This window comes from Cotesia typhae, unplaced genomic scaffold (assembly GCF_013202065.1).
Source record: "Cotesia typhae breed Kobodo isofemale line unplaced genomic scaffold, CoteBio_Ctyphae contig_22, whole genome shotgun sequence".
NCBI lineage: Eukaryota > Metazoa > Arthropoda > Insecta > Hymenoptera > Braconidae > Cotesia > Cotesia typhae.
Window position 1 is genome coordinate 3,541,959 of NW_027423728.1, and position 21,372 is coordinate 3,563,330.

The 21,372-nt window shown below is 28.9% G+C and overlaps 3 protein-coding genes and 2 non-coding genes across 6 annotated transcripts in view; 3 read left to right on the forward strand and 2 right to left on the reverse strand.

Annotated features, from left to right (window-relative positions):
- Positions 1-6,241: 6,241 nt before the first annotated feature.
- Trnaw-cca (transfer RNA tryptophan (anticodon CCA)) lies at positions 6,242-6,313 on the forward strand. Its single transcript has one exon. It is a non-coding gene; the product is annotated as a tRNA-Trp (tRNA).
- Positions 6,314-7,716: 1,403 nt separating this feature from the next.
- On the reverse strand, positions 7,717-7,798 carry Trnas-gcu (transfer RNA serine (anticodon GCU)). The gene has a single exon. It is a non-coding gene; the product is annotated as a tRNA-Ser (tRNA).
- Positions 7,799-8,037: 239 nt separating this feature from the next.
- Mal (molybdenum cofactor sulfurase) lies at positions 8,038-14,765 on the forward strand. Its single transcript, XM_074237523.1, has 5 exons — positions 8,038-10,472; positions 11,863-12,483; positions 13,008-13,909; positions 13,976-14,367; positions 14,431-14,765. The coding sequence occupies exons 1-5, from the start codon at positions 10,240-10,242 to the stop codon at positions 14,620-14,622; spliced, it is 2,340 nt and encodes a 779-aa protein (XP_074093624.1). The 5' UTR covers positions 8,038-10,239; the 3' UTR covers positions 14,623-14,765.
- Positions 12,250-15,727, reverse strand: LOC141523941 (migration and invasion enhancer 1-like). Of its 2 annotated transcripts, XM_074237527.1 has the most exons (4): positions 15,540-15,727; positions 14,992-15,089; positions 14,747-14,932; positions 12,250-12,386 (listed from the first exon to the last, which is right to left on the reverse strand). In XM_074237527.1, exons 1-3 carry the CDS (start codon positions 15,569-15,571, stop codon positions 14,769-14,771), a joined length of 294 nt encoding a protein of 97 aa, XP_074093628.1. In that variant the 5' UTR covers positions 15,572-15,727; the 3' UTR covers positions 12,250-12,386; positions 14,747-14,768. The 2 variants fall into 2 exon arrangements, with proteins under 2 accessions (XP_074093628.1, XP_074093627.1); XM_074237526.1 differs by lacking the exon at positions 12,250-12,386 and having other exon boundaries at positions 14,656-14,932.
- A 319-nt stretch (positions 15,728-16,046) lies between these two features.
- Positions 16,047-21,372, forward strand: part of LOC141523939 (tachykinin-like peptides receptor 99D) — a 95,614-nt gene continuing 90,288 nt past the window's right edge. Inside the window, exons 1-3 of the mRNA XM_074237524.1 lie at positions 16,047-16,061; positions 16,138-16,257; positions 16,978-17,102. The gene's annotated coding sequence lies outside the window, so the exon portion shown is untranslated. The remainder of the gene's footprint in view (positions 16,062-16,137; positions 16,258-16,977; positions 17,103-21,372) is intronic.

Here is a 21,372-nt window from a genome sequence, read left to right on the forward strand (position 1 = left end):
TGCTGCTGTGGTTCGTTGCGAGATATATATCCATTTCATGGATTACTCGGGTATTTGTGTTAATTTGCGTAGGCGCGTTTCTATACATGGATCACTTACTCATCCGTTTTATAATAAACAAACATTGTATATATCTACAAATTTTGAACATTCCATATGGAATATTTTCTTACAGATTTATAACCAAGGAAAATTTATTGTTTATGTTAGAAATTAGATATTGTGATTGTGAAATAATGAAACTTTGGAAAATTTATTTAAAAATTTTTCTATACACAAAAAAAAAATTACTTAAATCAAATAAATAATTTTCTTGATTTGAGTAGAAAAATTCTTAAACTAATAAATTTTTCTTGGTTTGAGTAAATTTTACTTGATTAAAGAATTTTTCGTCTTGATTCAAGACAAGGAAACTTAAAAAAATTACACGGAAGAAAGTAAACTGTAATAAATAATTGTCGAATTATAATAAGTAATGATCAATTGCTAAAAATTACTATTTTAAACAGTAAAATCGTGATTTTAATAATCACTATGTAATATTTATCATTTGAATGGTACAATTTATTCTTTATATGGAAGAAAATACTATTTCAAACAGTAAAATTCGCTACTAATCACTTATTTTCGATATTAAATTATAAATTGTAGTTTTTACACTTTCTACATTAAGTTCTGTAATATTTATATTTTTGCCACCCTGATGTCCGCTTTTTTGTTTGAAACTATGAAAATTAACCGTAATCCGAGTGAATTTTACAGTTTAAATTTTTTCTGTGTATTTTCTTGATTCAATTTAATTTTTTTCCTTTGTAGTATCAAAATTTAAATAGGAGAATTTCTATAGATATAGTCACTCATCACGATATCTCTGGAATTATAAGACCTAGAGACTTTAAATGTGGTAGGAATATTCTTTTCGCCGAGTAGAGGTCAGTTAAGAACGGATTTTACGAAATTCCACCCACAAAAGGGGTTGCGGGGGCGTTAACAATGAAAAATTCCCGTTTTTATACTATAGCTCCTATCGACTCCAAATTTGGTAAGAATCTTCTGTAAAAAATGTAGAAAAAGTCTATGGGCAAATTTTACGATAGCTCATCTCCCAGGGGTTTGCGAAGGTGGGTGTTAACATTAAAAATTTTTAATTTCCAAGCTATAGCTCCTATAGACTCCAAATTCTCATTTCAAATTTTTTTCTCCGTGTCAATTATTATTCATTTTTGAAAAAAAGCCACGCAAACATTATAATGATTGCACATTGAAAGTTACAATGAATATTAGCTGGAATAGTTACATGGATAAAAGGTATATGCTAATTCGATGAAATTTGGAATTTGTGAAAGTCAAAATAATACTCTAATTAAATTTCAAGTTTGGATCTAAAAATACAATTCTATAAAATGCCCAGTGAAGCGGGAGGGTAACAGCTAGTTTAATATGAACTGCATGTATTTTTTACACAAGAAAATAGATAAAAAATACAAATTTCTTGACAAGTTTTATTTTATTTTTTCTAAATTTTGATATTAAAATATTCTTAATTTTCAAAGCAGTTTATAAAAATCTAATTTTCAATTATTAAAAATACAAAAAATTAATTTAAATTTAAGAATTAAAATTAAAACTTACTTATTTTTAATTATTTAACACCGGCTTAATTATTAATAACATTAAATTAAAAAAAAAATAGTATAGAAGGCTTAAGACTCGACTGGAGCATGATAAAATTTTCTAAATAAAAACATACAACTCCGTATATAAAGTTTTGAATTTAAAAGTGATGAAAATCCTGAGGCGCGTATCAAACGCACGCTCAATGAATAATATTTACAAGGAGCGAGTAGTCTGCGACTGAGGATGATCCAATGGGTTGCGTCGGCACGCGGCGCCGTGGTTCACACCTAACAGGAGTTTATGATACTTCAGAAACACTACTTACTTACATTAGTTTTATTATAAGTGAATGGATAATATAAACTCAGTGTATATAGTACATAGTACGCATGCCGCGGTACCACCAATCCCTACCAGACTGATACCCGCTTTCGATCTTTTAAACGAGTTCCAACTCTGCATAGGTACCAAACAGTAGCTCGAGTTCTCGCCGAGGCATGGGAAAAAAGTACATAACTTTATTGTAAGACTTGAAATTTTTTATTTTAATTTTATTACAGAAAAAGTTTTGGCATAATTTAGGAATAATTCGGGCAAGAAATATATTTTACACTAATAGAGAAATTAAATTGATCAAAATTAAATTTAATTACAAGAAAAAATCTTTAACTGAGAATATTATTGTGAAAAAATTCATGAAAAAATTCATCTTAATATTGTAATTTTAAAAAATTTTTTTTGTTATTACAAAAATTATTTTTTTTAAAAACTTAAAAATTAATCTTGAAAAAATTTGACTCTATAATTAATTTTTGTTTTTATTATAAAAAATTATCCTAAAGTCTGATAATTTTTTAATTGTAAATAACAGAAATTATTGACATTTTTTTTTTTTTTTATATAATTTTTATTTTAATTTAAAAAAAATGACATTTTTCTATAAAATTAATTTAAAATAAAATGGGTAATTATTTAATTAATATTAAATAAGATAAAATTTTCAATTTTATATTATAAAAAGTTTTCCTGCAAAAAAATCACAATTTACTGCTTCGAGTATTTTAAAATTTTTTTCTGAAGGTATTGAGCAGCAAGAAAGGAAAAGGGACAAAGGAATAAAGAATGATAATAAAACTCCTTAGTGATCATGAAATCCTGGTGAGATTGTTGTTCTCGGGGGCTCGAGTCGGTTTATCGCGATCCTTATGTGGCCAATAAACCAACAGTCGGCCTTACTAAAAAAAGAGCAGATGCTCTCGAGGTCGTCCACCGCGAGGGCTTACATTTTACACTTTATACTCTTTATCTCGTTGACGGGCAAACAAGTCCGCGTGCAAAAAAAGTAACCCCGAGCCCTGAGGGAATATTCAGAAGACACGAACAAAGAAATAATGAAAGAATGTACCAGTTACTCCAGACTTGCGTGTTGCCCTGATAGTGGTTTCATTCTGAAGATGCCACCCCGGACCACGCCCCTGAATAAAATATACTCACAAATCTTTTTTGATCGAATTATCGAGGATATATACCTGCATTCACAATCAGTTTCAATAGCTGAATTTTATTTTGTATCCTTTAGTTCATAAATTCTTCTCTTTCTGCCTTGTTTTTTTTTTTTTTTTTTTTTTTTTTTTTTTTACTTAAAATGCAATTAATTTTTCAATCAATTTATTTAAATATAATATTTTTATCAAAAATTCAACAATTACAAATTTAGAAACCAGAAAAAAAAGATTATTTAAATTTAGATTAAATTAAAATTTATAAAAACGTACTTTTGGTTAATCTAATTTGAATCTTACACTAAAAAAATTAATTTAATTAAAAATAAAATTTTTCAATCAAGAAAATAATTTTATTCTTTTAAATTAAGACAAAAAATTCTTAAACTAAGTAAAACTAGCAACCTTGTAGTCACTGTGTGATTTCCGTGACTTGTAAATTATGAATAAATAAAATTTTACATTATTTAAATAATGACTTTTGTTAAATTGCACTGTATTTTTTTAACTATTGACGTTTTTAAAAATATAAGCTCATCCTGATGTTACACTCATCAAGAGCTTTCATTTAAGTTCCCACATGCATTTTTGATATATTTTTCATATATAATATATATTATTATAAATATATAAAATATATGAAAAATTGATGTGAGTACTCAAATGAAAGGTCTTGATGAGTGTAACATTAGGATGAGCTTATATTTTTAAAAATGACAATAGTTCACAAGATACAAGGTCGTTTCTTAATTATTAACATTTTTAAAGATGTAAGCTCATCCCTAAATATTTATCATCATAAATTGACTATTGGTGAGAATGATATGATATGAACCTTGAAAAGGCTCAACTCCAGGTCAAGACTTTTCCAACGATACCTAATTTAACCATAAAACCCATTTTATTATATAAATAAATACACTGGCCACAATATTTTGCTTATTCTCTTAATAATATAGATTTATTTAAAATTTCTTAATTTTATTAAATTATTAAAGACGATAAAACTCTTAAAAATTATTCTCTTGAGAAAAACTCTCAAACAAAATTAAATTTTTTTTTTTTTAATAAATCTGAGCAATAAATTATTATCTTAAAATTAAATTAAGTACAGCTTATTATAAAATGTATCAAATTTATTAATAAAAAAAAAATAAAAATCCAAAAATTAGATTTTAGATTGTAATGTAACGCTTCATTAGAAAAAATAGGAAAAATTAATTTGAGAACAATCTCTATAAATAGACTTAAAAAAAAAAAAAAAAAAAAATTACTCAATAAATTTGCAAGTGATGCAAGTGTTAATTCCGACGGCCGCTGTTAAAACTAAACAATCCAAACGTGAGTTTCATCAACTAAAGTCGTACTCGACGTTCCGGCGTTGTACGATTCAATTCCCGTGTAGTTGGAACGTCGAGTAGTGCGTGCTCACATCCCGCATACGTTCTGTAATCTACCAGGAGCATAAAACTTTACAGGAGCTACATCTATCTGTGCAGTGGAAGAATATTCGCGCGGGTTGTCTCATTTAGCCCCTCCTGGCACCAGGAGACCATGAACGCGGACAATTACCTCGAAATAATTATTGCGCGGAGAAACTTACTTTTGTGCCTTAAATTAGCCACTTTTACACTTTCTTCTCCAATAGTCAATAATAATGGATAAAATAATCCTTAATAAAAAAAAAAAGCTCTAATTTCAATAAAATCCCTTTTTTTTTTTTAAATTTTAATTCTCAAAAATTTCGGCAATTTTTACTTTTCCAAAAACAGTCATTTAAGTTTATCAAAAGCAAAAAATGCGATACTGAGGGACAAAAGCTGAAAGGCAAAACAGGAGATTGTTGCGGTAAGAAAGCGGAATGGACATAATCAACAAATCAACCGAGTTATTACTAGGAGAACACGCTCGAGAAGAGCCTTTCCTAGTTGGGTCACGGTTGGCTGGGCTCCTAAGCGATTACGAGCGATCTCTTGCAGTGACATGTTACCCGTGAATTGGAAAGACACAATTTTGAGGAAGAGCCGCATGGCCCCTAAGCACCTCTGTGACGTTCCGTCGTCTTATTGGTTTGCCATCGTCCTTTTCATCGGTCATTGCTCCGGAGAATTTTGTTTAGCCCTCTTATTTCATCAGGACCAGCTTCTCTAGTCTCTCAATCGGCCACTAGTCATGCCTATCAGCTAGCAATCGACAATTCGCGTTTTTAAACCTCTTTTGCGAGATTTTACGCGTTAATTTTACGCACTAAAAGTACAATGACCGTGTTTTCCCCCAAATTTAATTGGTCATCTGAGGTTACTGGTCACCAAAGCATTGATGGATCAAATCAATGATTAACTAGCCGCTGGATCAAAAAACAGCCGCAGATAAATGCGATGAGGTTTTTTGACAAAGATTGCCAAGAAATCGGCCAAGATTTCCCCAAAATTTAGGAACCAGTCTTATATTATATCAGTCTTATCCTCTCACAGTGCGTTGCAAGTCAATGACATTGAAGAAGCTTGCTGGTGTAGTGTTGGAGCGTGTGTGCCTGCGTCAGAGCGTGTACTGTTGGCTACATGCGTTCCTGTTTAAAAAATTCCTCACGGGCGAAAGTCAAGGTATGACGGAATATCGTAATACTTGTCTGTGGTACCGGCGTGCCATGTGGCTCCTCTCGACTCGACAAGCAACTTGTCACTTGTATATATATATATATTTATAAATTTGTAGTTGAGAGTAAGTCCGCAATCGCTACTAGTTCAGATAAAACGTCAGTTTCTCCGTTTTTTTTTAGTTCTTCCCGGATAGCCGCGGATTATCGACGATCCGGGTCACGTATTTTCTTCACCGAAATTTACATGATTTCCTGTTAGTAGGAGGGGCTCTACGGACACTTCTCGATAATTTTTTGTCAGCACCTCCACAATATTTCCCCGCTTTTTTGTTTCTAGGAAAATTTAATTTGATATTTCATTATTTTTTGTTTTTACTTTTTATTTAGGCTTGATGCATTTTTTTTGGTAATGATTTTGATAATTAATTATGTAAATAGTACTAATTTTTTGTTGATGATTTAATTATCTAGAATTAGTAAGCCAATTTCTTAATATGCTATTTTAAAGGATTTTAGGGTGTAAGACTCCGTGGCGCAACGGTAGCGCGTCTGACTCCAGATCAGAAGGTTGCGTGTTCAAATCACGTCGGGGTCAAATGTGTGTTTTTATTTTTTTAAAAATTAATTATTATTTTCTGAAGGATATTGTTGTTGATTTTTATTATATTTTTTAAAGATTTTTTTTATTTTAACCAAAAAAATATATCAAGTAATTGTTAAGTTTAAAAATGATAAAAAAAAATTTAATTTAAAGTCAAATTTATTTTATTATTTTTTTTTGGTATAAATTATTATTTTTTATTATAATTATTTTATTATTTTCTTTGAAAGATAGTTTTTACTTTGACCAAAAAAACATATCAAATTATTGTTAAGTTTAAAAATGATTAAAAAAAAAGTTAATTTAAAGTCAAATTTATTTTATTTTTTTTTTTGGTATAAATTATAATTTTTTATTAATAATTTATTAAATTTTCTCTATATTTATAAAACATTAAATGTTGTAAGACTTATTGTACAAATTAGAAAATAAACATTGGTTAAAGTCACTCTGAGATAAAAATGAAAAATAAAAAATGAATTTGATAATTGAAAAGAAAATAAAATCAAAATCAAATATCATTAGATATTTTTTTTCCAGACCTCGTTCGTGGTAATTTTCTTGGCCTTGTAAAAGATACATAACGTTTACGTCTTTCATCATAAGTTGTATTTTGATATATAATCATAAGCTTATCAAAATTCAAGTCATCATCCGTAACAATACCCTCGCGTAAATATTTATCCTGCAAATTCTTGAACTCATCAACGGGCAAAATTCCATGGTGAGTTTCTTCTTTATCATCTTGAAGACGCGTAAATAATTTTTTCAGCGGGTTGTTTAATAAAAACAACTTTCTTAAAAATAATTTAAGACGTGTTACATAAGACCAAGACAAATCTCTTCCATCCTCTGAGCATGCGTTAAAAAACCAGCTGCTTTTTATCTCATGAAGTTTCGAAGGCTCAGCTTTTAATAATTCCCAAGGAAATGCAGACAAAGAATCACTTGATCCAGATGACGTTACCTCGGACTCTAATGTATCCTTGAACTTTAAATACCCGAAATCAACTAATTCCGTGGAACCAACAGACTCACGAACTATCGGATAATTATTTACAGTATCAGAAATCTCGGGTTCTATTTTAATTTTTTGTACTAGATCAAAAAAAGATTTTTTTTTCGTAACTCTCGGCCTCCAGATTTCTTCTTTGTCGTCACTGTCGTCAATTTTAATCGTCACGTGCTTTTTTGACATATTTAATATTAAATTAATTTATTTTTATTATATTTTTAATCCAACGATTAAGGTATTTTAAATATTTTTTCACTAGACATTAATTTTATAAATAAACAACCAAATTAAACTGACGTTCTTTTTTTTTGATAAATATAGATGTTTATCATTTATTTATTTATTTTATTATGTAAGAAACTGTAATAAAAAAAAAAACGATCGACGAGGATGGGATTCGAACCCACGCGTGCAGAGCACATTGGATTAGCAGTCCAACGCCTTAACCACTCGGCCACCTCGTCTCATTTGACACTAAGTCTATATATCCTGGTTAACTTTTATGTTACTAATTCTAATACTGACATACCTAAATATTAACAACTCATCGGAGTTTAATCTTTGTAAGTGGCGAGATCTACTAAACGTAGCCAGCCATCATTTAGCTTTATCTAATGTTTAAATTTTTTAATGTAATTTTTAGACTTAAGTATTTCTTATGTAATCTTTGAGCATAAATAAAAATCTACATTTTCAAAAAGAAAAAAAAAAAGAAAAAAAAAAGAAAAAAAAAACCTCCTCGTCTCGATCCGGCAACGGTACGAGATAGATTGTGTGAAAGTAGCTCCTCGCTTTTAATTTAATATAAGTGTTATGCCGCATTCAAAATTGATTATCAGTCATCATTTGAATAAAATTTCACTATATAATTAATAAGTGTAGTCAATATTATTCAAATTACGAATAATTAGTGTTAAATAAACAATTTGTGCTCTCTAGCACATGGCTAACCTCACAGCGGGTACGTCCGCTCAGCGCGGTGATACTAGTGATCCCAATGGACCAAATATCACTTTTAATAAGGATTTGCTATCCGATCAAATTTTTAATAAAAATACCAATGCAGGTATTATTGCAAGAAATATTTTGTTGGCAAATAAAAGTCCAAGTTTGCAACGGCGTCACAAGCCTAAGTTAGGCTGCCTAACCTCAAACATTCCAGAAGCCGGTCCGCGTCACAGTCCAGCCAAGCGTCGGAAGATGGCGCGACCGACCTTGAGGACAGCAATTTTAAAAGCCATTAATTATTCAAAACTATATTGTCAAAGTTTTTTCTATGTAATTTTTAGACTTAAATATGTATTTTGTTATGAGGATAAATAAAAACTATATTTTCAAAAAAAAAAAAAAAAATAAAAAAAAAGCCACCTCGTCTCATCGGATGGTGTTAAATCTAACTCATACGCAGATGACAGAGTTATTTATGTTGCAGATAACCGAGTCGATACAATTACACATAAACTGCAAGATAGAATCAACAAAATCAATGACCACTACTTGGACTGGAACCTTAAAATCAACCCGCTCAAGAGCAAAGTCATCTTCTTCAGATGTCCGTGTAATAAGGTCAAGAGATCTCAATTCAATAAAATAAAGACCGTGAAAATCACCATTACAGATCGTAATGGACAATCCACCGAGATCCCGATCAAAAAAGAAGTAAAATATCTAGGCGTGGTAATTGATTACTTATTTTACACATGACAAATCATCACAAAAACCAACTTGTGAAATCAAGAAACGCCATCAAAAGCAACGCTAGAACATTTTAAAATAAAAATCTATCCACCAAGGCCAAACTAATCTGCTATCAGCTCTTGATTAGGCCATTGACAACGTATGCTGCTCCAATGCTATGGAACATGGGACCATGGGTCATGGAAAAGTATCGCAGACTGAAACGATCTCCTCAACGGTCATGTATCAGGATGCACAGGAAAACTGAAACTGGTTATCTTGAGAGAATCCGTAACGCCAAAATTTATAATACAGCAAACATTACCAGAGTAGACTATTTCTATCTCAAGCTGTGCCGTAATTACTTCGCCAGCTTCCTAAACATCAGTAACCCAATAATGGAACTACTGGCATGTCCAGATGATATTACTTGTGAAAGCCACTGCAGATCTGTATACGTGACTCCTGAAATGTTTATATACTGTGACCGGCAAGGTCTCCGTCAAAATGAAATGAACGTGCCAATTATCTACCACGAAAATCGGCACTGTTTTAATAAACACATAAAACTAAACCATCATGACTTTGAAAGGCCTATTCACTCCATGGCATTGCCTAGAATTGACATAAATGATAAGCAACGTTTATCTAAAGATTACTGGTGGTTGCAAAACAATGCAATTCACATCGACGAGATCAGACAACGTACCTACTGAGATCAGTAGGACCTGACGTTAAGTAAAGCAACCCAAAGCAGCCTGTAATAATTTGGATTATTATTATTATTATTATTATTATTATTATTATTATTATTATTAAATCCAATTTTTCGAATGCAATCTAATCATAATAATAATAAACTGCTAGATAACGAGCTAAAGAAAAAAAAAAGCTGAAAATTGCGTAATAAATTTATCAAACTAGTAAATAAAAAAAAATCTCTGATGCATAACTAACAAGACTCTATCTTAACCAATTACTCAGTGACTTAACTAAAGCTTTTAACGTCTTATTAAACTGTTAGTACCCAATTATTATCATTACTATTGAACTAGTAAGAGTAGATAATGTCACTGTTGTTTAATAACAGTGGTCAGTGAACGTTGCACAACCTGTTTAAAAACATCATACCATTGATTACGCTATCATAAATACTATACGAAGATATGAGATACTTTTGTATATAATAAGAAAGTAAAAGGTAGTTTAAGTCGAGCTGTCGTTAGCGATGGATCAGTTTATACATTACTCCGAGGTGTACGACAGTAAAACAATTCAACAGTTTAAAAACGACTTTAATATTGACGAGTGTTATTTGGATCATGCAGGTGCTACTTTATATTCAAAGTCTCAAGTAAAATTTATTTATCAAGATTTATCGGCGAGTTTGTACACTAATCCTCACTCTGCAGTCGGCAGCGGTAATCAATCTCAGGAAATTGTTGAAAGAACTCGTTCTCGGTAATTTGAAAAAAAAAATTTATTCATGACATTAAAGTTAGCAGTCATTTGATAATTTTTTAATTAATTTAAAAAAAATGCATTTTTATTTTTTTTTTAATTTCTACAAATCAATTTTTTTTTGCCATAATTTATTTGTTAAAAAATTATCAAATATATTTTTTTAATTAATTTCATGACATTAAAGTTAACAGTGACTTGAAAATTTTTTTAATTTTATTTAACAAAAAAATTATTTTTAAAAAATTGTATTTTTAATTTTTAGTAGATTTCATAGAAATCTAACTATTGCATTGGTCCTCATGACGGAACTTTTGAAAAATTTTGCTATATTTCGACTATACTTGTCGAGCTGAGTCGAAAAATGCATATGCTTCAAAAGTTTATATATATATATATCAAATATAACGCGGCTTGTCACGACGATAGCGTCGCCAATTTACGTCGGATCTTTACCAAACTCAACATAATTATTCTACAGATAGATACCGAAGTCAAGTTCGTAGATGAGCTTAATCGGTCAAGTAATTTAGAAATGCCAGGATTTTGAAATTTTCAAAATCATAAAAATTTATATTTCTTCACTTTCTTGCTCGAATAACTTTTGAATGGAATAACTTGTCGAAATTCTGTTAATTGCATCTGAAAGCTCTTCAAATAAGCTTTAATTTGAGTACCATTTCATATGTGTAGACTTGAAATTATTCAGAAATGCTAGGATTATAAAATTTTCAAAATTATAAAAATTTACATTTTTTTACTTTCTTACTCGAATAACTTTTGAATGGGATAACTTATTGAAATTCTGTAGAATGCATCTGAAAGCTCGTTGAATAAGCTTTAATTTAAGTACCATAACATATGAGTAGGTCTAAAATTATTCAGAGATGCCGGGATTCCAAAATTCTAAAATTCTAAAAATTCATATATTTTCACTTTCTAACTTGAATAACTTTTGAATGGGATAACTTATTGAAATTCTGTAGAATGTATCTGAAAGCTCTTTAAATAAGCTTCAATTTGAGTACCATACTATATGTTTTGTCTCAAAAGTAGGTCCTATTCCGCTATACCAAATATGAAATTTGCTGTTGCACTCGTTTTACCAAACGTCATCCAAAACTTATCGTTGTGGTTTGAAAATTTAAAAAATCGTTCTCTGTGAAACCTCCATCAGACTTATGAGCTCGAAGAGCTCAAAAAGATAGAAAAGTTATCTCTTTCAGCTCCAAGAAATTTTCATTTTCATGAAATCTACTTTCATTTCGGCTGCCGAATGGCCTTTTTTAAAATACAATTTTTTTTGTAATAATTTATTTGTTAAAAAAATTATAAAAATTATTAAATATCTGCTAAATTAATTTTCATAATTTTATTTTTTACTTTTAAGAATTTTAGATTGGTTCAAAGCATCAGAAGATTACAGTCTAGTATTTACATCTGGTGCAACAGCATCATTGAAGTGCGTAGCTGAAACATTTGAATTTAATGATGGAAAATTTATCCATTTACAAGATAATCATACATCTGTGTTGGGAATGCGGGATGTCATTGCCCAGAAAAATGTTTCTGTTGAATCTATGACTCGCGATGAAGCTTTCCAACATTTTTCTGCTGAAAAATCAGCGGTAAGAACAAACAGTGACAAGAAAAGTAATAGCTTGTTTGTGTATTCAGCACAGTGCAATTTTTCTGGCTACAAATACCCTTTTCAGTGGATTGAAAAAGTGCATAGAGGAGCGCTGGATCAAGATGGAAATTCAAACTGGTTTGTGCTGGTTGATGCGGCTGCTTTCGTAGGTACTAATGTCCTGGATTTGTCTGTACACAAACCAGACTTTGTTGTACTGTCTTTTTATAAAATGTTCGGGTACCCCACTGGTCTCGGTGCTTTGATTGTTAGGAATTCTAGCGCTGGAATGTTGAAAAAAATTTATTATGGAGGTGGGACTGTTAATATGGCATTAAGCACTGAGAATTTTCATGTTAAAAAAGAATTATTTCATGACAGGTAATTATTCATTTTATTATTTTGATTAGAAAAAAATTGTAGAATAATTTACAGACGTTTGATTATTTAAAAAAAAAATTTTCTTTTTTTAATTGATTTTTATTTAGAGTCGGTTTTAACTGCTGTGGTCATATCACCGACTAGAATTTTTTTTATAAGTGAATTATGCTAAAAAAAATTTTTTTTTTAATTCCAATTGTAAAAATCGTAAAAATAATTTGAACTAGCAATTTTGTAGAAAGACAACATTTTTCTTATTTTCTTAATAATGTAGATTAAAAATTTTTATTTTAATATAATTAATTTATTTAATTTTTATTTTAACATAATTAATTTAATAAAATTAAAAAATTGTCAAATATCTGCTAATTTAATTATGAAAAAATTACATTAAGAAAAAAATTTTTTTTTAAACAAATATTTAATTTTTCATAATGAAAAATTTTAATAAATATTTCTTAATGAAAAAAATTTTTTTTTTCCTACTAAAAATTAATTTCATTAAAAAAAAAATAATTTTAAAGATTTGAAGATGGAACAGTATCATTTCTGTCAATAATTGCCCTGCAGCACGGCCTAGATACACTTTCAAAAATTCCAATGCACCAAATATCAAGCCACGTCTTCTCCCTGGCTCGATGTGTCCACCACTATCTCCAGAGCTTGCACCACGCGAACGGTAACCCCGTGGTCCAATTGTACAGCGACTCTGACTATGAAAATCCGCAGCAGCAAGGCGGTATCATAGCTCTAAATTTTCTCAAACCGAACGGCGAGTACGTGGGATACATGGAAGTACTCCACATGGCCTCGCTTTTCAAAATTCACCTGCGTACAGGCTGCTTCTGCAATCCAGGAGTATGTCAGCGACACCTGAAGCTGTCGAACCAAGACATTATCACGAACTACGACGCCGGATACACTTGCGGTGGAAGAAAAGATTTAATTGACGGGCGACCAACCGGCGCTGTCAGGATTTCTTTTGGATACATGTCAACCTTCGCTGATGTTGAAGTATTTATTAAAATGATACACAAGTGCTTTATTGACTTGCCAGTGATGATTAAAGTTCCTCAGCGGATTAATTTTATTAATCATATTAATAATTCAATTAACTCAAGCGGCAATGGACGTGATAAAATCCAAAATTTAGAAAATTCTACAGCTGAAGAATTAAAAGAAAATTTAGAATATAAAATAAATAAAATAAAATTAGAAAAAATATTTATTTATCCAATAAAATCATGCGGAGCTTATCAGGTCCAGGATAAATGGATGATAAATAATAAAGGATTGAAATATGACCGCGAGTGGATGATTATAACTGGAGCTGGTGTCTGTCTTACACAGAAGCAAGAAGTTAAATTATGTTTGCTAAAACCGGTATTAAATCTCGAGGAGAATTATATGCGGCTGGAGTATCCAGGTAGTATTGTTAAATTTAATTAATTATTAAATAAGAGACAGAAAAACTACAGGAATATTTTTCCAGGTATGCCGGAGATTGAAGTCCCCCTGGAGAGTATTGGAGATAAAAAAGTCGACGCTGAAATTTGTAGGAGCAGAGTTTGTGGTCACAGAGTCGAAGGAATCGACTGCGGGGGTGAAATATCAGAGTGGCTTTGCCGAGCTTTGGGAAGGTCTAATTTAAAATTGATAAGGCAGAATTTGGATGATGGAGAACTATCTTTTTCTAGCCAAGCGCAGTATTTATTGATTAATGCTGCGAGTGTCCAGTGGCTTGTTGATCGGCTTCCTGGAGACTCTAATTGTGATAAGAATACTGTTTTAGATAGATTCAGAGGTAATTTTATTGTGAATGAAGCTGAAGCGTTTGAAGAAATTGATTGGAAGCAAGTTTTTATTGGAAAACATTCTTTTGAGGTAAGATGGAATCTTTAATGCTTTCAAATTTTTATAATTTATTAGTTTTCTTTTTAATTTTAGGTGACAGGACAGTGTACGAGATGCCAAATGGTATGTATCGATCAAGAGACGGCAATAAAAACAATAGAACCCTTGAAATTAATAGCTGACAAGTTTAATGGTAAAATGAAATTCGGGATTTACTTAAAAAAAATATTGGTTAGTAAAATTGAGTGTATAAATATTGGTGACTCTATTGTAATTATAAGTTGATACTTATTTACATTTATATATTAAAAATACTAATTATTAAATTAAAGTGAATCTCATGTAGAGTATATTTATTGTAGAAAAATACTTTCTTACATAAATAAAATAAAATAAAAAAAAAGTATACCTTTTTATAAATACTTAACGTTTCACATTATAATACAGTCAATTGGCTGCTGTTTGGTTATTTTTCTAGGAGGCTGGCCTTCGGTAACTTCTTTTACAACGTCAATAACTTCGTTGTATTCAGGGAACGCCATTGTTTGTGATTTTGAATAAATTAATTCGTCGTTTATTTTTATTTCAAATGAACCTAGTAATTAAAAAATCTTATATAATTTTTGTTTTAAATATTATTCTGTTAATAATTGCCTTGTTTGCCAGGTTCGCCGGATATTTTGACATCTGGAAAATTTTTTTTTATTAAATCAGCCATTTCAAGGAATTGCTTTTTGTGACCACAGGAACCGCTGAAATTAGTTTAATTAATTATCATTATTATTATTAATAATCTGAAGTTAGCTGACAACTGTTAATTTTTTTTTTTTTTATAACAAATCAATTTCAATTAAAAAAAATGACATTAAAGTTAGCTGTCACTTGACAATTTTTTAATTTTCTTCAAGAAAAAAATTTGTTGTAAAAAAATTGAATTTTTAATTTACTAAAATTCCTACAAGTCCATTTTTTTAATAATTTTTTTTTACTATAATTTATTTATTAAAGAAAATTAAAAAAATTGTAAAATGACAGCTAAATTTAATGTCATTAATTTTTTTAATGATAATTTCACTGTTATAAAATTCGAAAATAATTTTTAATCTCATTTAACTTCAATTACATATATGTTGATAAATTAAAACTTTTTGTTAGAGGTTATGGAAGTAGATTAATTTATTTTAATGAAGTACTAAATTTACCAGTATTCAACATCAATTTTAACTTCAACCATGTTTTTAATTTTTAGGAAAACTTGCGGTTTATTTTTATTATTTATTAAAAAAAAAAAAGAATGTTTAACACCGGCTGAACTCAAAAATTAATAAAGAAAAAAATTTTTTTAAATGTTTATTTTTACACTGTCAGATCAAAACCGATGATAGCCGAAAATTAGACTTCGGCCGACAAATAAATATATGTATCATATACGCATGTCAATTGCAATTTCACACAAAAAATAAAAAAATCCGAGTAACTACTTATGGTAAGGCAGAACTCAGTAAAATTTTAATTTTAAATTTCGCGCGCGAAGTTTCACGGAAACAAACAGAGGTGGCGCTGTTGCGCAGATCGCTTGAAGACTATTCTGGATGCCATTTTAGTTTTGTAAACTCGAGAAACTTGCCGGGTAGTTGGTCGGGTGGCTTGCTCGGACAATTTTTAGATTTTTTGCGGTTTTTTTCAATGATTTAATGCAAATTTATGATAAATAGTTAGCGGACGTAAGTAACAATGATAATTTAGATGAATTTTTGTATTAAACATGTTTGAATTAATAATAATCCGGGATTTTGTCAGTATGACAGTTGACTTGGCGACACGGAAGTACTACGTTCGAAATATTAAACGGCAATCGAATGTCGCGGAGATGTTGGCGCTCTTAATTGGTCAAAACAAGCGAAGAGTGGTTAGTTACAGGTAAATTAATAATAATATTAATAATAATAATAATAATATGAATGATAGATTTAAAAAAAATTTTTTTTTTCAACAAAAATATAAAAAAAAAAATTTCCATGAATGAAATTGAAAAAAAACTATGATGAGAATTTTAAAGAATAATTTTGTAGTACTAATTTATTATTTAAAAAATTGTAAAAATGGTTATTTTTAGTACTTTTTAAATTAAAAAAAAAAAAGAATTATTTATGAAAATTAAGTTAGCCGACATCTACAAATTTTCAGAATTTTTTTTAATTAAGAAAATTATTACAAAATAAAAAAAAATTTTTTTATTTGGAAAAAAACTTGAAAAACTGTAAGTGCAATTTTTAAAAAACATTTTTTAGTTTTAATTAATAATTTAAAAAAATCAAAAAATTTAAAATGTCAGCCAACTTTAGTGTTATGAATTATTTTATGACACTTTAATATTTCAGAATTTCATTAAAAAAAATGAATTAGTTCTGACATTGAAGTTGAGACATTAAAAATTTTTTTAGAATTTTAGAGCAACTAAATTATCATAAAAAAAAAAATTATTGTAACTTTTGATCATTTATTAAAAAATTTATTACAATCAAATATATTTTGATATCATTATCATTTATCATGTTAACAACAAAATAATCATTTTTACCTGTAAGGTTTGAAATTTTTGATATTATGATTTTTATATGTAACTTTTCTTCTGTATAGTGAAAAAAAGTAATTCAGTGAAGTTTTACATGAGTGGAATGCGGCAAAAGTGGAACCAGAATTATTGTCGGAGGCTTGACAGAGGTGCAAAGCTGTAAGATGTAAGCTGAAGGAAGATCACCTCGGTGAGTCAAATTATTTTTTTGGCATGCAAATCCTCTTCTAATAAGTTGATGGCCGGATGTCGTATCGTTTTACGTCACTTCTGTGACCATTTTATTCGGTTGTTGATTGGTCGACTGAGACAGTGGCGGGATTTTTAAATGATTGAAGGCGAGCGAAGCGAGCGTGTTATATCTAGTTAATGTAATTAATCAAAACAATGATAGAATATAAATTTAATTTATTGAAACATATACTCTGATATTAAATTAAAAATTACAGAAAATAAATAAAAAAATCATTTATCTTACTTATTCTATTATGTTTATTCCATAAATTTGCATAATAATTCTAGGTAAGAAATACTTTCACGTATTTGTTACGTGACACTTTAAAGAGCTCAGATTTTTATATTTTTGTTTAAAAGAATAATAAAAATTTATAGGCTAAAAGTATTCCTTACAAGTTTATTTAGTATAAACTTGAATTTGAATATAAAATAATTTTTTTATAGTTCGAATTTTTTTTTTTAGAGAAATTTTTTACCCAGATTTAGAGAAGTACTTTGTAACAACTGTCTTTTGCGACTTTCTTAGTAAAGAAACTGTTTCTTAATACAATCATTATTTTCTGAACTGTATAAACTGGAGCGTACCTCTATCGATTCATAAACCGAGCTTTAAAATTAATCTCTGAAAATTAATGACGAAATACATACATAAATCATTAGTTAGTTAATCTATTTATTAATTAGATACTTTAATACTCTCTAAAGTCTTTTGAGCTTGCGATAACGATACGTAGATGAATTAATACTCTCTGATGAATATATAAGACTCTTGAAGTGGTTTCTCAGAATTGTATTCGAAAATTCCGACAAATCAGCTTCTGATTTATTGTTATTTATTCATTGTTAATGTCAAAATAATTATCCTGAGATAAACTAGCTCCATTATATTTATTACAATTTTAAAAGAACTAATTTTTGGTTTAAAGTATTTTAGTTTTCTTGAGAGGCAATTGATTCGTTAGTATGATTAAAAATTAAAGTCTTCATAATCAAACGCTGTACATGTTCAAGAATAAATTACTTCATTTATATTCATTTGATTGTTTCAAATAATTCAGCTTCTTTTAATAATTCTTCGACTTGCAATCAACTGATTTATTTATCGATATTATTTATGTGAAACGTGCTTAGGAAATATAAATATTGCCGTATATTTTTTTTTATATTTATGAATTGAAATGACTTATTGGATTTTTAATTTTTGCAATGACTAATTAGACAGAAAAAATAAATTCTTGAGTTTCAAGAAAAATCTTACTTAGGTTAAGACTATTTTGACCTTTCTCATTAATTTTTTTACTTCAAATTTTTTTTCTTTGTATGATTAAACAGTGTAAAAAAATATCCTATTCATTTAATCTATTTTTTCTAGATTATTCCTCTGAAAATAACACAATTACTATTCGCCCTCAAAAAATATCCAAACGATATGAAAATACTGATATTTTTATTTATTCCTACAATTTATTCCTACCTCCCCAAATAATTCAATACGCAGTACAAATTGATTAAGCTTGTCCGTCAGAAAGTAACAACAAAAAAATTTGACTTTTTGATTGCTGAAATAACTATTTTATTCTCCTTGTTCTTATCGTTTTTACACTCTTTCTTTTATTTTGAAATACTCGGCGTCTCTCGGCTCGTAAGATCGATCACTTATTTTTTTTTTCCCTATTTTCTTTTTTGTAACTTTCGCTTTAGCAGTCAATTGCCGAGTTTGTTCATTAATTCTAAAAGAAAGTGTTCAAGGCGATGAAACGAACAATAACGAGATGTTTGAATTATGTTCAAAGTTTTTTGTAATAATATTAACAAATTGATAGCAATCTAAATTTTTAATTATGAAAATTTCATATTTTATTGAATATCAAATAGCAATCTACGTATAAAGTAGAGTATAAAAATTTATATCATTTTATAAGAGCAGACTAATAAATAAATTTTTAATTATTTCCCACCGTGATTTTTTCTAGTTTACCTTTAAATTAAACTTTAAAGGAATTTAATTTAATGCATTAATGATTTATAAAGTAAATAAAAAAATATTTACAAATTGGAAATATTCTTTATTTAAAATATATAGAGAAATCGATTTTTTATCTAAAAGGAAGAAATTTCTCCAGAGATTTGAATATAAAATAATTACAAAAAAAAAAAAAAATCATAAAATACTCGTTTCCGTCACTTCAGCTGAAAGATAAAATTAATTTTTTCCAATTTCGATGTCAAAGTATTTTTTTGCTTGTCAAGAAATTTGAATAAAAAAATATTTTCTTTTTAGCAGTGTAACTCAACTGTTAGCTATTATTATTTATGTAATATGACGAACTATTTATACAAATGACTTACAAATGAATAGCATTCTATATAGTTAATGGTGAATTAAATACTTCTCTGTTATGCTTTAAACATATCGAGAACCCAAGTTTGCTAAGAACTTCAGGAGGTTGTCTGGTTTCGTATAAATTATGCAAAGGCCCATACCTATATACCTATATACTCAACCACACCGAGTACTTTGATTCAAACCATGAACTATTTTACAACAAGGCTCTTAAAAATTGTTTCAACATGAATGAATTAATTTATTGATTTTTATGAAGGAAAAAAAATATCATAAAAAATTAGTACACGTAGTTTTTTGTTTTTAACATGTGCATATGATTAATTTTTATAGAAAGGGTGTTTTACGATAATGGGATTCTGTCACGTGATATTTATTAGTAGAAAGCTGTAATTACTAATAATTAATTCATGTGGCTCAGTTAGTGAGCCAATTTTTGTATCTCCCTGGTCAGCCTTGACCGTAAAAATGGACCAAAGACAGGAAATCGCTCATCGATTTTGTCGTTCTAGTCCGGACACCCTGTTTGGATAAATAGACAGAATATTTCAGACTATATGTAGGGACACTTTTCGAAGCTAATCCAGATGAACATAAAATAGGGTCAGTTGATAGCTTGGATTTCATAGGCTGGTTTTTGTCGGCTTACCACTCACCCATAAGCAGTAAATTGTAGTTATGTTGATTTTCGAGGACCTGGGGTGAATTGACAAGGAAGATAACTTATGTTTTATCTCGGGTCATTTACAGTTTTGCTACTATTCTCATATTTATAAATTTATTGTTTTCTTTGGCTCTAGACAAACAAAGATTTTCTTCTGAGTTTAATTTCATTGAATTGTTAGTTTGATTTAATTTATTAAATAAAAATAATTATAGAAATATCAATAGTGCAAAACAACTCCTTTAATATTCCTAAATGATTTAGACAATAAAAAAGTCATTAATTGCAACTCAAAGGGGACTCTTATTTATTTATAGCATCAATGGAATTTAGGAAGATATTTTTTTTTTAAGATCAATACTAAGGTTGGTTATAATCTGTTAAGATATTCATGGGGTAAAATAGGTTTTTTTCAGTCAAATTTAGTGTCATTGAAAAGGTCTGATTTAAAATTGTGACTTTTCGAGGGTAGTTTGGTTTTCTAAGACAGTTCAGTTATTATGATAAATTTCTGAAGTAGTTCGAAATAGATTTAAAAAGTTTGGAAAATCGAAAAGTGCACGCCTCATAATCTCATTTTTCACAAAAAAAATTAATTAAAATAAAATGTTAAAAGCAAAATATTAAAAAACAGAAACTCTAAGGTGAGGAAAAAAAATACTATAATAAAATGTATAGATAGATATACAAAAAAATCCACAGTCATATATTAGTTTTTTAAAAATAATAATTTAACGACAGTGAATTGAACGCTCATATTAGCTAAAAAATTCAGTCGTGTGTCACTTTAGAGAATAAAACAAAAATTATTTCGGTACGATCATTTTTTCGACCAATTTTCCGGCCACATATACCCATCCATACACGGACATCCAGAAAAGATTATATTTAATGTTATAATTAACTATGTTAAACAAAAAAATTGTTATTGAAATATATTTTATTTGCCTGACAAATTATTTGACTTGATATAAGTGTACTCATATTAACTTGTAAGTGCGATATAAATAACAAAAAATTAATTTCAGTTTCGAGAAAACTGCTTTTTTTTTAAATGTCGAGAGTAACGCTTCGCTTATGAGGCGTGCAGTAGTGACTGCAGGTTACTAGTTCAAGCATATTCCCTGATTAAGTAGCGGATGATTAGAAATAAAATTTTAAAAAAATATTCCAGTAATAAAAAAAATTTTTATTAAACGTCAAAGGAAGTAATAA